Source organism: Schistocerca piceifrons, chromosome 2, assembly GCF_021461385.2.
Source record: "Schistocerca piceifrons isolate TAMUIC-IGC-003096 chromosome 2, iqSchPice1.1, whole genome shotgun sequence".
NCBI classification, from domain to species: domain Eukaryota; kingdom Metazoa; phylum Arthropoda; class Insecta; order Orthoptera; family Acrididae; genus Schistocerca; species Schistocerca piceifrons.
Window position 1 is genome coordinate 626,938,932 of NC_060139.1, and position 13,823 is coordinate 626,952,754.

At 43.9% G+C, this 13,823-nt stretch overlaps 1 protein-coding gene across 10 annotated transcripts in view; it reads left to right on the forward strand.

Annotated features, from left to right (window-relative positions):
* The window catches only part of LOC124774969 (protein muscleblind-like), a 599,391-nt gene that overhangs the window by 220,325 nt on the left and 365,243 nt on the right, over positions 1-13,823 (forward strand). For 7 of the 10 annotated variants that reach the window (XM_047249699.1, XM_047249694.1, XM_047249697.1 and 4 more), the window contains exon 2: positions 12,315-13,583. The exons of 1 other annotated variant lie outside the window; for it this stretch is intronic. In XM_047249699.1, coding sequence (XP_047105655.1) covers positions 13,398-13,583 — 186 coding nt within the window. In that variant the 5' untranslated portion in view covers positions 12,315-13,397. Of the gene's footprint in view, positions 1-11,397; positions 11,561-12,314; positions 13,584-13,823 lie in introns of those variants that run through there. 2 more of the 10 variants (XM_047249696.1, XM_047249703.1) reach the window with 2 other exon arrangements.

A 13,823-nucleotide genomic window follows, 5' to 3' on the forward strand; every position in this document is an offset into this window, starting at 1 on the left:
TCATATATCAACATTCTGTTTCTCAGACCTCCATTTTTAGTAGTACGTATTGGGAATAATTGCACACCTTTTAGTTTTTGTAAGAGCATCTTTATAACATAAATAAAACACAATAGAGACTGTTGTGGGATGATCCAGCTCAGGGGCAAAAGAGACAGTATCAAATCATATGCTCAAAAACACATTTTGTACATTGTGGGGATGAATATGCTTACAACAACAACAACAACAACAACAAAAAAGAATTAATTTCTTTACTTATAATGAACTGCATTATTAAGTATTTTGAAAGTACTGTTATGTCGCTCGTGTGGTAATGAAGAGAAGACAATACTCAGGAGGGAATGATGAGCAGTAGTGGTAGGCTTTGTCGGAGTGTTTCCTTCATTGCTTTCAGAGACGTTCTTGGTTGTTTTGTTGTCGTTAGCTACGGTCGCAGGTTCGAATCCTGCCTCGGGCATGGATGTGTGTGATGTCCTTAGGTTAGTTAGGTTTAACTAGTTCTAAGTTCTAGGGGCCTAATGACCTCAGAAGTTGAGTCCCATATTGCTCAAAGCCATTTGAACCATTTTTTTGTTGTCGTTAGAGAAGTTGTCCATTGTCCATGACTAATTATGCAAGCAAAAAGCTGAGCATATGGCACGAGGCTAGGAAAGGAGAATAAATCACGTGTCTGTTAGGTAAGTGCAGGTTGGCTATATCAAAATCAAAAATTTTCTCCGTTAGCACGGCACAGTGAGATATTTGCAGACGGGCCTTTTTATTGTCCCAATAGGCATTGGCTTTTATCGCTTTTTCACGTGTACAAGTAATAGTCAATATTTTTGTAACTAACCTCTTAAATCCCAAAACCATTTGTTCAAAGTAATGTACAGAACTCAAGCACACTAAATGAGGATAACGTAACTTTGACAAAGAAATAACTTACTCCCTTTTCCCCAGCGATCCACATATGTTTTCGATTAATGTCAAAGTTTTTCACTTTCTTCGAATTCTATACTCGTATTCGCTCTCGCAGGTACAGTGAATACTCCTGTTATTTCATATGAGGCTCAAGTTATCCAATGTTTCCGCTAACTAATAGTGCGCGGAGAGTGTCAGATATTAAGTGACGTGTTACTGGTGATGATTTGCAGTCAAACATTCGGAGATAGATACGACCAATGTGCTATTTATGAAGCCCAAGAATGCTGGTGCAGCGCAGCTCCACCTATTTTGTCACGGCAACGTCATATAACGGGGTGGGTTCTGTGCTGTCTTCGTTTCGTTGCCTTCAGATTTATTACCTTTTCACCGTTTCATTGCAACGTTTTATCATGCACATTTCATTTAAACAAACACAATTATGTTCGTATCCCACTAGCTAAAAAGTTACTAATGTCACCAACACGGAAAAAATTTCTTGCCTCCTCAGAGTGCTATCACTGAAACACTGCATAGGTATCATGAACCACTTGTAATATGTTATCGATGTCCACGTGACGAGGGACACCTTTTACAAAGGGCAGTCGCATGAAAACGACACATCTGCAAAAAAAGTAAGCTGTTTATTATTTCAAAAGAAATCGCCATAACTGCTAATATTTGGAACATCCAAAAAGTTTCCGCTTGAGGGCGTTGCTGGAGCGTTTGTGCAACATAGCTCAACTGTGATGCATGTATATAAGCACCGGCATTTAGGCAAGCGGTTGGTGTGGAGTTTGTAACTTTCCGACGTGGGTGCCGGTCAATGCGGAAACGTGATCTGTGGTTACGTTATTACCAAATGCGTCGAAACAGGACCAACGGGCTGTTATCGTTTTCTTGGCTGCCGGAGGACAAACACCGGTAGACATCCACCGGATAACGAAGAATGAGAATGAAGCAACATGTCTATCGAAACCATCGTTGTGGCATGAAAACTCCGACGGAGGGTGCTGCTGCTACATAATAACGCAGCTGTCGGATGAAGATGTGTAGTAGGCAGTTACGGACTTCTTCAAGGACCAGGAAGGATGTTTTGTGAAACGGGTATCTTCAACCTGATGCGTAGGTGGGATGACTGCCTCAACACCAGCGCGACTTTGATTGGCATATCGGTTCTGGAATGTACGGCGTACGAACTAAAACTTTTTGATCACCACTTACACATTTATCCTACTCTGACAGAAGAGGACCGTGCCTGCACAAAGGTGTGCACATCTTCGTCCTAAGCAAATCGACGGCCACGATTATCTTTCTTCAGGACTCCAAAAATTCGGATGTCGCAAAGGAAAGATGGGGGTTGTATGAAGGATGTGTAAGAGCTTCTCAGCCAAACTTCTGCAGCGAAATCGAAACAACATTGGCAGCATGCGGACCCGCCCACTTCTTTAAAAACTGTAACAAGGAATTTTTACTTCTTCTGCAAGAAATGAGGCAGTTTGGTTGTTTGATTCCACAGGTATCTAACTGCGCTGCCTTTTGAACTGACGGCTTCAGCAACTTTCTGAAACCATAGCGTCACTTTTCTTTTTGCTTCCTGTATGTCTCCAACCATTTTTACACTACAAGAATCACTGATAAGCCAAAACGTTATGACCACTGCATACGGTGACGTTGGATGCCACTTGGTGGCGTTGCAGGTACGTGACGCAGTAAGAAAAGTAAGTCAGCGTAGCAGAGACGGACAGGGTATCACCCTGGCGAGAGGATATGGGCTGCAAATGGGGAAATCCGTTGAAACAAGCGACTTTGCGAAAGGACAGATTATTATTACGCAGAGGCTAAGCGATTATCTCGGAAAAGACGAAGTTGGTCGAATGTTCACGTGCTACTGTAGTGAGTATCTACGGAAAGAGGTAGAAGGACAGTGAAACTACCACTAGGTGCTAAATGGTTGGACGTCCACATTTCTTCACAGAACGTGGGGTTCAGAGGTTTGCCTGCTCTGTAAAGCAGGAAAGATGGTGATCTGAAGCATCTCTGCCGAAAGAGCAGAATGCTGGTGCACGCACAAGTGTTTCGGAGCACACCGTTCATCGTTCATCGTCGTTCATGGAGCCCCGTAGCAGACCACTCCTGCATGTTCACATGTTGACCCAACGACATCGTCAGTTTCGATTACAGGTGATACGGGGCCATCAGGATTCGACCGTCGATCACTGGAAACGTGTCGGCTCTTTGGGGGAACCACGTTTCTGCTACATGAGATCGATGGTCGTATTCACAAACGGTGTCACCGAGGTGAACAGCGGCTCGAAACGTGCTGAGCGCCATGGACGCAGGCAGGTGGGAGCAGCATTATGCCACGGGAGATATTTTCCTGCGCTTGCACGGGACCTGTGATGTAACGAAGACACGATGACAGCTGCGAACCACCTGCATCCCTTCGTGGTTGATGTCTTCCCCAAGGGCGACGTCATATTTCAGCAGTATAACTGTCCTTGTATCGGAGCCAGAACCGTACTACAGTGGTTTGAGGAGCGTTATAGTTTACACACATCGATGTGTCGGCGACCAAATTCGCCCGATAGAACCCATCTGGGTCGTTATCGGGCGCCATCACCGCGTACGCAAATCGCGAATTATGTGACCTATGCGTAAACATCTAACGCCACATACCTCCACAAATCTACCAACAAACTGTCGGGTCCCTGAAAACAGAATCGACGATGTATTTCGTTCCGAAGACGAACAAACAAGGTGCTAAGCAGGTGGTCATAATGTTTTGGCTCGTCAGTGTATGATAGTAGATTTTGTTCTCTGTTCCATTCTGGACTACTTCCATAAGCATCCAGTACGGTACTAGCATGATAAATCCAGTGCAGGGCTCAGCATCCGACGTTGTCTATTTTGTCACTCTTAACACCACGAGCCACGCACTTGTTCTGCGACTGCATTCTCATATAGGTTTCACATGTACTCCACTCTAAGGAGGCAGCTTATAAAACCTTATTTCAACCGTTAGTTAAGTTTTGCTGGTCGGTCATGGTCAGTTACCAGATGCGATTGACATAAAGATCCAAAGAAGAGCATCGCGTTTCCTCACAGATTTGTTTTGTAAATGCGGAAACGTCACGGAGATGCTCGTCCAACGCTAGCGGTAGACATTACGAAAGAGGCGTTGTGTATTATCGCGAAAAGACCATTAAGGTAAAGCTATGGAGATTCAAACTCAGGTGGCAATCGTTCTTCCTGCGAACCTATCTCTACTCGAACAGGAAAGGGAAGAAGCAATGGTACTCAAGTACCCTTCGCCATAAGGTGTCTTGCGGAGCAAACAGGTATCTGTAGGTATAGATGTAGGTATAGGCATATCCGTGCTGTAATACAGCAGTCACTAAATGAAATGCGCTAGGAGAATGGACAAGATTTGGATCTTGGTCAAATGATTGTTTGCGTCTAGGCGTAACTATTTGTTACGGATATTTCGGAAAATGCACATGTGGAACAGCAATTCCAGTTCCTTACTACTTCATCAACAATAACACATTACAGAAAACGTACATGAGAAGCGGAACTTCTAGATACACAGCACCCCCCGACCTTCGACTGTGCGCTATGTGTGTAATTCAGAACGCTGAATCGTTATTCTGTCTTCCGAAAAGAGGCCGTTAGCGTCTCTGCGCTCCCCAGCTGTGCGTTTCTGCGCAGCACTTGGGAGCGTCGGGCCGAGTCTGGATACTCACCCCTCCTTGGTAGTACGTTGTAATCACGGCACGCATAATTCTTGATTTACGTACGGGGGCCGTGATAGCGTTTTCCTCAGCAAAGCCTGATTACTCGGTGCCATTAATTCTAATTACTCCGCCCTGCCTGTTAGAAGCGCCGGCGCGTGGAAGATATTTTTACCCGTACAAGCACAGGGCCGGTACCGGGCGCACTGACAACCGTGTCTTCTTGGCGATCGGGCGGCTGCGAAGCGCCGACCACCGCTGAATATTAATATCCTCCGTAATTTGGGTCTTAACGTGTTTTCAGCGCCGTAGTTTCGTCGTGAACGCCACTTCGGCAACTTTATCCTAATCTTGGAACCAAAGTGACAAGGATCTCCGTCCCAAGCCTGTGACGCGCTCCGGCTGGAAGCATAATGTCAGTTTTATCCTTAACGAATTTTATGATAATAAGCAAATAGCGTCCAATGACAACATGGGCGACCAAGTCCTCTGCGATGACATCCTTTCATACGATGTCCTCGTCAAATACGGGGAGAAACTAGAGATTTCTACGACCCGCATCATCGTTGTAATAAGGATAGTTTAAATCATCAGCAGCATCTGATACAATGACGTTCTTCTTCTTCTTCAGTCTGTCGATCTAGAGTCCTGGACATAGGCTTTTTCCAGTTGCTGGACGGTCTGGGTCCAGTTTTTATGTCGTTGTTGTTGTTGTGGTCTTCAGCCCTGAGACTGGTTTGATGCAGCTCTCCATGCTACTCTATCCTGTGGAAGCTTCTTCATCTCCCAGTACCTACCGCAACCTACATCCTTCTGAATCTGCTTAGTGTATTCATCTCTTGGTCTCCCTCTACGATTTTTACCCTCCATGCTGCCCTCCAATGCTAAATTGGTGATCCCTTGATGCCTCACAACATGTCCTACCAACCGATCCCTTCTTCTAGTCAAGTTGTGCCACAAACTTCTCCCCAATCCTATTCAACACCTCCTCATTAGTTATGTGATCTACCCATCTAATCTTCAGCATTCTTCTGTAGCACCACATTTCGAAAGCTTCTATTCTCTTCTTGTCTCAATTATTTATCGTCCATGTTTCACTTCCACACAAATACTTTCAGAAACGACTTCCTAACACTTAAATCAATACTCGATGTCAACAAATTTCTTTTCTTCAGAAACGTTTTCCTTCCCATTGCAGTCGACATTTTATATCCTCTCTACTTCGACCATCATCATTTATTTTGCTCCCCAAATAACCAAACTCCTTCACTACTTTAAGTGTCCCTTCCTAATCTAATTCCCCCAGCATCACCCGACGTAATTCGACTACACTCCATTATACTTGTTTTGCTTTTATTGATGTTCATCTTATATCCTCCTTTCAAGACCCTGTCCATTCCGTTCAACTGCTCTTCCAAGTCCTTTGCTGTCTCTGACAGAATTACAATGTCATCGGCGAACCTCAAAGTTTTTATTTCTTCTCCGTGGATTTTAATACCTACTCCGAATTTTTCTTTTGATCCCTTTACTGCTTGCTCAATATACAGATTGAATAACATTGGGAAGAGGCTACAACCCTGTATCACTCCCTTCCCAACCACTGCTTCCCTTTCATGTTTCTCGACTCTTATAACTGCCATCTGGTTTCTGTACAAATTGTGAATAGCCTTTCGCTCCCTGTATTTTACCCCTGCCACCTTTAGAATTTGAAAGAGAGTATTCCAGTCAACATTGTCAAAAGCTTTCTCTAAGTCTACAAATGCTAGAAATGTAGGTTTGCCTTTCCTTAATCTAGCTTCTAAGATGAGTCGTAGGGTCAGTATTGCCTCACGTGTTCCAATATTTCTACGGAATCCAAACTGATCTTCCCCAAGGTTGGCTTCTACTAGTTTTTCCATTCGTCTGTAAAGAATTCGCGTTAGTATTTTGCAGCTGTGGCTTATTAAACTGATTGTTCGGTAATTTTCACATCTGTCAACACCTGCTTTCTTTGGGATAGGAATTATTATATTCTTCTTGAAGTCTGAGGGTATTTCGCCTGTCTCATACATTTTGCTCACCAGATGGTAGAGTTTTGTCAGGACTGGTTCTCTCAAGGCCGTCAGTAGTTCTAATGGAATGTTGTCTACTCCCGGGGCCTTGTTTCGGCTCAGGTCTTTCAGTGCTCTGTCAAACTCTTCACGCAGTATTGTATCTCCCATTTCGTCTTCATCTACATTCTCTTCCCTTTCTATAACGTTGCCCCCAAGTACATCGCCCTTGTATAGTCCCTCTATATACTCCTTCCACCTTTCTGCTTTCCCTTCTTTGCTTAGAACTGGGTTTCCATCTGAGCTCTTGATATTGATACAAGTGGTTCTCCATTTCTCCAGAGGACGTCCGGCACTTCTCTTTGATTCCATCTGACGCATGTCCTGCCTACCGCCACTTCAGCCTCGCTATCCGCTCGGCAACATTATAGACTCCCATTCTTCTCCTTATCTCTTCGTTCTTGATCCAGTCTCCCAGACGAATTACAAACATTGGTCTCTTATTGCCCTTTGGCAGACCCGAAGTCGATTTGCGTTGCTTGTTGTTTCGAGCCTTTATGCTGTAACTGGCAGGATGAATGTATCACAATACTTATAGGGATACATAATTTATAGGGACAACTGGTTTACGAAGTATTTAGTCAAGTTTTTCGTATGCCATTTAGGTGAGACCACTTTGTCGAGTGACCTCTGTTGTCTGGTTATCTTTTCAAGTCGGATTTTATGTCCCTGAAAAGTGTATTCATTTACTCTTCCAGAGCATGGCTTTCGATGGAGACTGTGATGTTGATGCGGCACATGACTCTGGTCTTTTGATGGCTGATTCTGAGGCGTGTAGCTTGGGAAGCATTTTTGAGTTTTCAAGTTCATTCTTGACAGTTATTTTTGTGTACAAAAGATGATATCATCCGGAAAGCGAAGTTGATCTATGTTGATGTGTTTCTGTCCCCAGAGTAGACACTTGAACATATCCTCCAGAGCCAAGGTGAATAACTTAAGTGAGATTGTATCTCCTTGTCTGATGTCTCCTCTACAGCACCTTTTTTTTCCTAACACAGGCTTCTTCATTTTCACGAGTAGAGTGACTTTATTATATTGACATTAAGAGTGAGACACAGCACATATTCAAACTTATTCCAGAACGGATACCCCACATTTTATTTGACATCTATTTCAGTCGAGTTCTAGTATAGTTCAAGATAAATGATGAAGTGTCATATTATTTTAGACTTTACTACGTATTCATTTTGTGTTACAACATTAGGCGGAATTATTATCTTCCGTTGAGCGACATCATTAAAAACCAACTTTAGTGTCCTGCGTGCCTAAAGGGAGAATATAGTGCACATTTTGATTCAACGGAAAATGAGTTACAGGTAGAGAGTCCTCCTACTGAGAGAGAGAGAGAGAGAGAGAGAGAGAGAGAGAGAGAGAGAGAGAGAGAGAGAGGCAGGGGGAGAGAGAAAGACCATGAAAATACGGAACAGAAACGGGTAATTATAGAGCTATCGGATCACGAGATAATATCGGTAAAATTCAGTAATGAAGTGTAGTAAGATTTATCAGTGTTTGGTGCGAAGTTTTCCGCCTAGCTCTTAGTACAAACAAAATCAGTGCAACACACAAGAACAACAGAAAATGTCCTATGTTTTCTAACACACAGTTTGCTATAAATCGGTCACGACGACGAGTTATGAGGAGCCGGTCAAGTCCGATGAAACAACCAAACAAATATATTTGCTGCCAGCAGCCAGACTAGGTTATTGTTTATTCGCAGAGTTCCTAGTAAAAGTGAAGCGTAATCAAAGAGGATTCACAGAAGAGTTTAGAAAGTTTCAGACAGTAGCTGAGTGATTCCACAAAGGTTCTTTAAGGCAGAGCAAGAACGTCACACATGTACTCGACAAGCTACAGAGGAAGAGGTTAAAATAGACGGGTCAAACATGACGGAAAGAATTGCTTTTGAAATTCCAGGTACCAGCCTTCCGAGAGAAACGGAGGATTGGGTTACATCCTTCCACAAACGTGTCACCAACTCCATCGATGGCAAGACTAAAGGAATTCTTGACTCCATCAGAGGTATAGCGTTAGCTAATGCAGAAGAGGAGATCGGACTCATGATGGTGGTACATAATGCTCTCCGTGTCAGTGGAACACATAACTCCTTACAATAAAATATCTTACGTAAACGTTAACCGTCTCCAAAATAAATATTATTTAATCATAGCTGCAGGTGGCATTGGCTACCTACGGAAACTTTTTGCTGATAAATATCATGTTCATAAATATTGCATTTATGAACATAAACATTTTATTCCGTAGTAGATTAAACTGACCAGCAGTTACTAGTACTTCGTTATTCTAAGCCTGTCGCGCAGTAAATAGCCCCTAATGCTGTCCTGGAAGGGAGCTAAAGCAAAGGTATAAGAGATGTATAAAAAAAATTGGAAGGATGTGGTTTTTTGATGGCAAAAACTGACGTAAATTTCATAATATTTCTTCCGACGTCTTGGGTGGTTTTAAAACATACTTTTCATCGTGAAATTAGAGTAGATGAACTTAGTTTTACCAGTAATGCCACTAATGATAATTCATGTTACTTTAGAAAATTATCTCATAACCTTTTTTCCCTAAAAATCTATTCGTTTTGGTACTTACATGCACTTTGGGTTTGATTAACCATAACACCATACAGCTTGCTTGAACGCCATCACCACAGTGGTCGTGGTTCACTCGTGCACATAAATTCCACATTTATATGTTCTTAATCAACCAGTAAATTTATGGTAGTCCGACACTGACCACAAAAATTTCCTTTTCTTTTCCGTGCTATTTCTGTTCCTCACATGACAACAGTTCGCCTGGTATAAGTGAGAAGCACAAAATAGAATTTGTCGTGAGTTACCCCGGAGAAGTGAGACCTCGTTCGGTTCCACGAACAGAATAAAATCGTAGTGTAGCAAAGATTGAAATTAATACCAAGAAATAAGCGACGACAGTGTCCTTAGAGTTGAAGCACTAGCTCTGCTGGGAAAGGGGAAAAATCTACCATTTATTGATCTGTAGGTATTTAGTAAAATAGCGGAAATTTTGAGAGCGAATGCCCGAATGGGAATCCGTGGCGAACTCGTCCATAATGCGGTAATAGTTTGCCAACCACACCACCATCTCAAATCGATGAAGGGCACGAGAGGTCCTGCAGCAATGCGCTATTACTGTTGCCCGTCAATGTCGTCAGGTACACGGAAATAAATTTCACTGCACCTTCTCCAGATACCATCCTGAGAATGCTGCCAATCACAGATTTTCATTTGTAAGCAACGAGTCTAGATAGTAACACGATTTCATATTATCGAACGCATTACCAGCCACTTATCATTTAGGAAGGGCAGTCTTTCAGTGGCAGACTGAGCGAAAGTAATTCCAAAAACAAGAAGCCATTATTCATTAAAATTACGCTTAACGAATTGTTCAGCTTGCAAAAGTCTCCAACGTCTCCATTGCATTGAGGGTATATTGTTCGAATATGCTATTGCCGATAAACCACTGGAGACACTAACAACCGTAAAATACCTAGGACTAATTGTCCGAAGCTACATAAAGTGTAATGACCACATGAAACTAACTGTAGGAAAAACAAGTACAACGGTGAAGTTGTTTGGAAGCATGTTAAGGAAATGAAATTCATCCTTAAAATAGGTGGCTCGCAAAATATTGTAAGATTTTTTTTAAGTATTGCTTGTAAATCTGGACTGCTTATTAGGTAGCCTAAACAGCACAGCTAGAGAGGAAGTGCGGCGCGTTTCGTCAGGGGATCGTTTAGTCGGCGAGAAAGAGTTGCGGGTATATTCAACAAAGTTCTGGGGAAGGGATGTGCCAGTGAAACACAAGGAAATGCGATACAACACATTCTTTACACCCACATTGAGATGCATCGAAACCTGGACAATGACAAGGAGAGATGAGAATAGAATCCAAGCTAGCGAAATGAAATTCTTGAGAAGCATGTTAGGGAAAGCGAGGAGAGACAGAGTAAGAAATAATGATGTTGAGAAGGTAACTGATGTAGAAAAGCTGAATGAGAGAATTGAGAGGAACAGGTTAAAATGGTCTGGACATGTAAAGGTAATGGAAAATAGAAGACTGCCAAATTTGAAGGCAAGAGGGAGACCCAGAGCAAGCTGAGTTGACTCGATCAAGCCCAGTTGAAGAAGAAAGAGTTTGAACTGGAACAAGAAAGGTGGAGACTCGGAGGAAAGTGGAAGCGTATCATAAATGTCGTTATTCCCACGCACCATTAGCGAATGAAACAGGGAAGGGGACAAATGGTAGGTGTACCGAAAGTACCCTTCTTCACAAGCCAAAAGATTGTCAGTGGGTGTTTATGCAGAATTATGCACCGGTTGCATTTCGGAAAATTGAGTTTACATACAAACGAATGGGATTCGATCACGCACTTGTCACAAGTGCGCGAGGGTCAGAAATGATTCGGCACCCCTCTCATTTCAGGGCAGAAATGTTTCGATGCCGACAAAGGGATAGAGGCGCAGAAACCAGTTTCCGCGAAATAGTGTGAAGCAGTGTAGCGTACGGCGCCTGCAACAGCCAGCGGCAGCTACGGGTGGCGGGTTTGGCGCAGCGCCGCGTCTTTCCGCCAGGCGTCTCTGGCGTCAAGGCGCCGCGCGCGAGCGGCGAGCGGCCGCGGGGTGGGGGAGCAGTCCAAGCCGAGCCTCCAGACCGCAAAGAGTGCGCAGCCCGTCCCCGCGTCCTCTGCGCAACCCAGATACCATGACTCCAGCCGGCGCCTCGCCGCCGCCTCTCGCGCTCACGGCCGCGCCTTGTGCATCGCCCCGCGGCGGTGCCTAACCACCGGGACTCCGCCTGCGCCTACAGGTAAATCGCTCCGGCTCTCGCCCCTGGACACGGCGGCGAGCTTCGGCCTTCTCGGCGAACGTCTGTGTGTTGTACTGCCAGATTCGTAACCAGGAGGCGTCCGCGGGATCACCGTCGCACTTTCGAGCTTGTCGCTTTTATTTCAGTAACAAAACGTTCTTAAATGTGTTGCCAGTGAGTGATTACGCTCCGACGGGCACTGACTTTACTTGCCACCGCGTTCACGCCAAGATCAAACGCCAGTCGCGCACCAAGTACGAACCAGATGTGGACGACACGTATATTAACCTTCTCCCGATTTACCATTTCAGAAATGTCCGTTATGATCTTTTTTCCTCTCTCTCTCTCTCTCTCTCTCTCTCTCTCTCTCTCTCTCTCTCTCCACATTGCACAGTGTCATGTACTTAGTAACTTTTCCTAGAGCTTTTTGCCTATGTGCAGTATGCTGTCCTTGACTGATTTCCATAAGTTGTGGCTGTCTTGGGTATTTTAAACAGTTAGCTGCCTTACTAGTTTAGTAACCTTATAGGATAAAATAGATTACTAAACCTTTTAATTGCTCTGTGTATGTGCGTATGTGTGTGTTTCTGTTCCTTGCATTTACATCTTAGCTGGAGTATGGAAGCGACAGCTCGGAGGGCGGAGTATGTTGTGTGTGTGTCTGCTTGTGGCTGTTTTTCTTTTATAATGTAGAGCTCGGTTGGTCTAATATGCCAGTTAAAACATAGGTGTTTTTTCTTCCGTTTTTTTGCAGACCTCTAACCCTTGAAGAGTGCTACACCGTCAGCCAGCCAGCTTGCTTTGCTACATCCACCCGGCCCAGACATTCTCAGCCAAACATGCGCTAGCTTCAGATTTTTACCCCCCTGTTCTGCCCTACCCCCTACTTCAAGAAGGTGCGTGCGTGCGTTGCTTTTAGACAACTAGCTTGTGGGCTGCTTTCTGCTTACCTCAACTCTTTTTCTGTGTGGCTGAAACAACTACAAAAAAGCATCAACAGTACCTACTCAAGAAATAACTTCCCAGTAACACACTTCAAAGCTCAGCTTAGGAAAGGAAAGAAATAAGAGAAAACGGAAACCTCAAGTCGCTACGTAGAACTGCATCTGAAGCTTTCGGGACTGAAAGAAACATCTTTTCCTGCGCACCCAGCTGAAAGAAAATAAAAAAATCGAATTTGTACAAAGAAATCGATATAAAACAAATCAACGGCGTGTAAAATTGAACTTTATATATATATATATACGGACACATAGAGGAATCTATTCTAGTATCTAACTCCTTCCAGGAAGGAGGCGATTGAAGTAGTGTCGTTCGAATTTGTTAAAAGAACTGTCGAAGACGATCGTGCTGGAACATTTCGGGGATACCCTGTGTGACAGTTGGTAGTCCTCAAGAAAACGGTGATAATTTATGGTCCAGTGATAATAATATATAATTATTAATCTTAACATTTTTTCTCGTTACTAGTCTTCGTTTGCCATATATATATATTAACAAATATATATATATATACATATATATATATTATAAAAAGAATCACGTTCCAAGTAAATATATTAAGAAATATATAAAATATATATATTATATATATATCGAAAGTATAGACATTTTTTGTGATTGATATAATCGACAGAGAAGAGACTTTCAGTGTATAAATTTTGTAACGAAGCGAGTGAAATTTTTGTAACCCGGATCCGTGCGTGTCGTGTAGATTTCACAAAAAGAGCGAGCCATTGCCGCGAAGGTGGCAGCCCTAGTGCAAGCAGATCCCACACGGCTCGCCGGCGGGCTAGCGAGCCCTCCCCTCCCCCCTCAGATCCCCGCCAGCAACAACATGGCCATGGTCAACATGAACAACCTGCTCAACGGCAAGGACTCGCGCTGGCTGCAGCTCGAGGTGTGCCGCGAGTTCCAGCGCAACAAGTGCACGCGCCCCGACACCGAGTGCAAGTTCGCGCACCCTCCGGCCAACGTCGAGGTGCAGAATGGACGCGTCACCGCCTGCTACGACAGCATCAAGGTAACCAGCCAGCTGCCCAGCTGCGCGCAGCCCTCTCTCTCTCTCTCTCTCTCTCTCTCTCTATTCCCCTCCCTCCCTCCCGCGGCTTAGCCCATTTCGCCAAAGCCGTACAGCTCGAAATACATGATACCGCCTACGAGCGAATCAGCTACTGCCATCTCGTTACTATGCAGTTTACCTCACGTGTAAAACTGGCCAATAAGCACGCTGACTCTTCTGCGCATGCGCGAAAATTGTCCA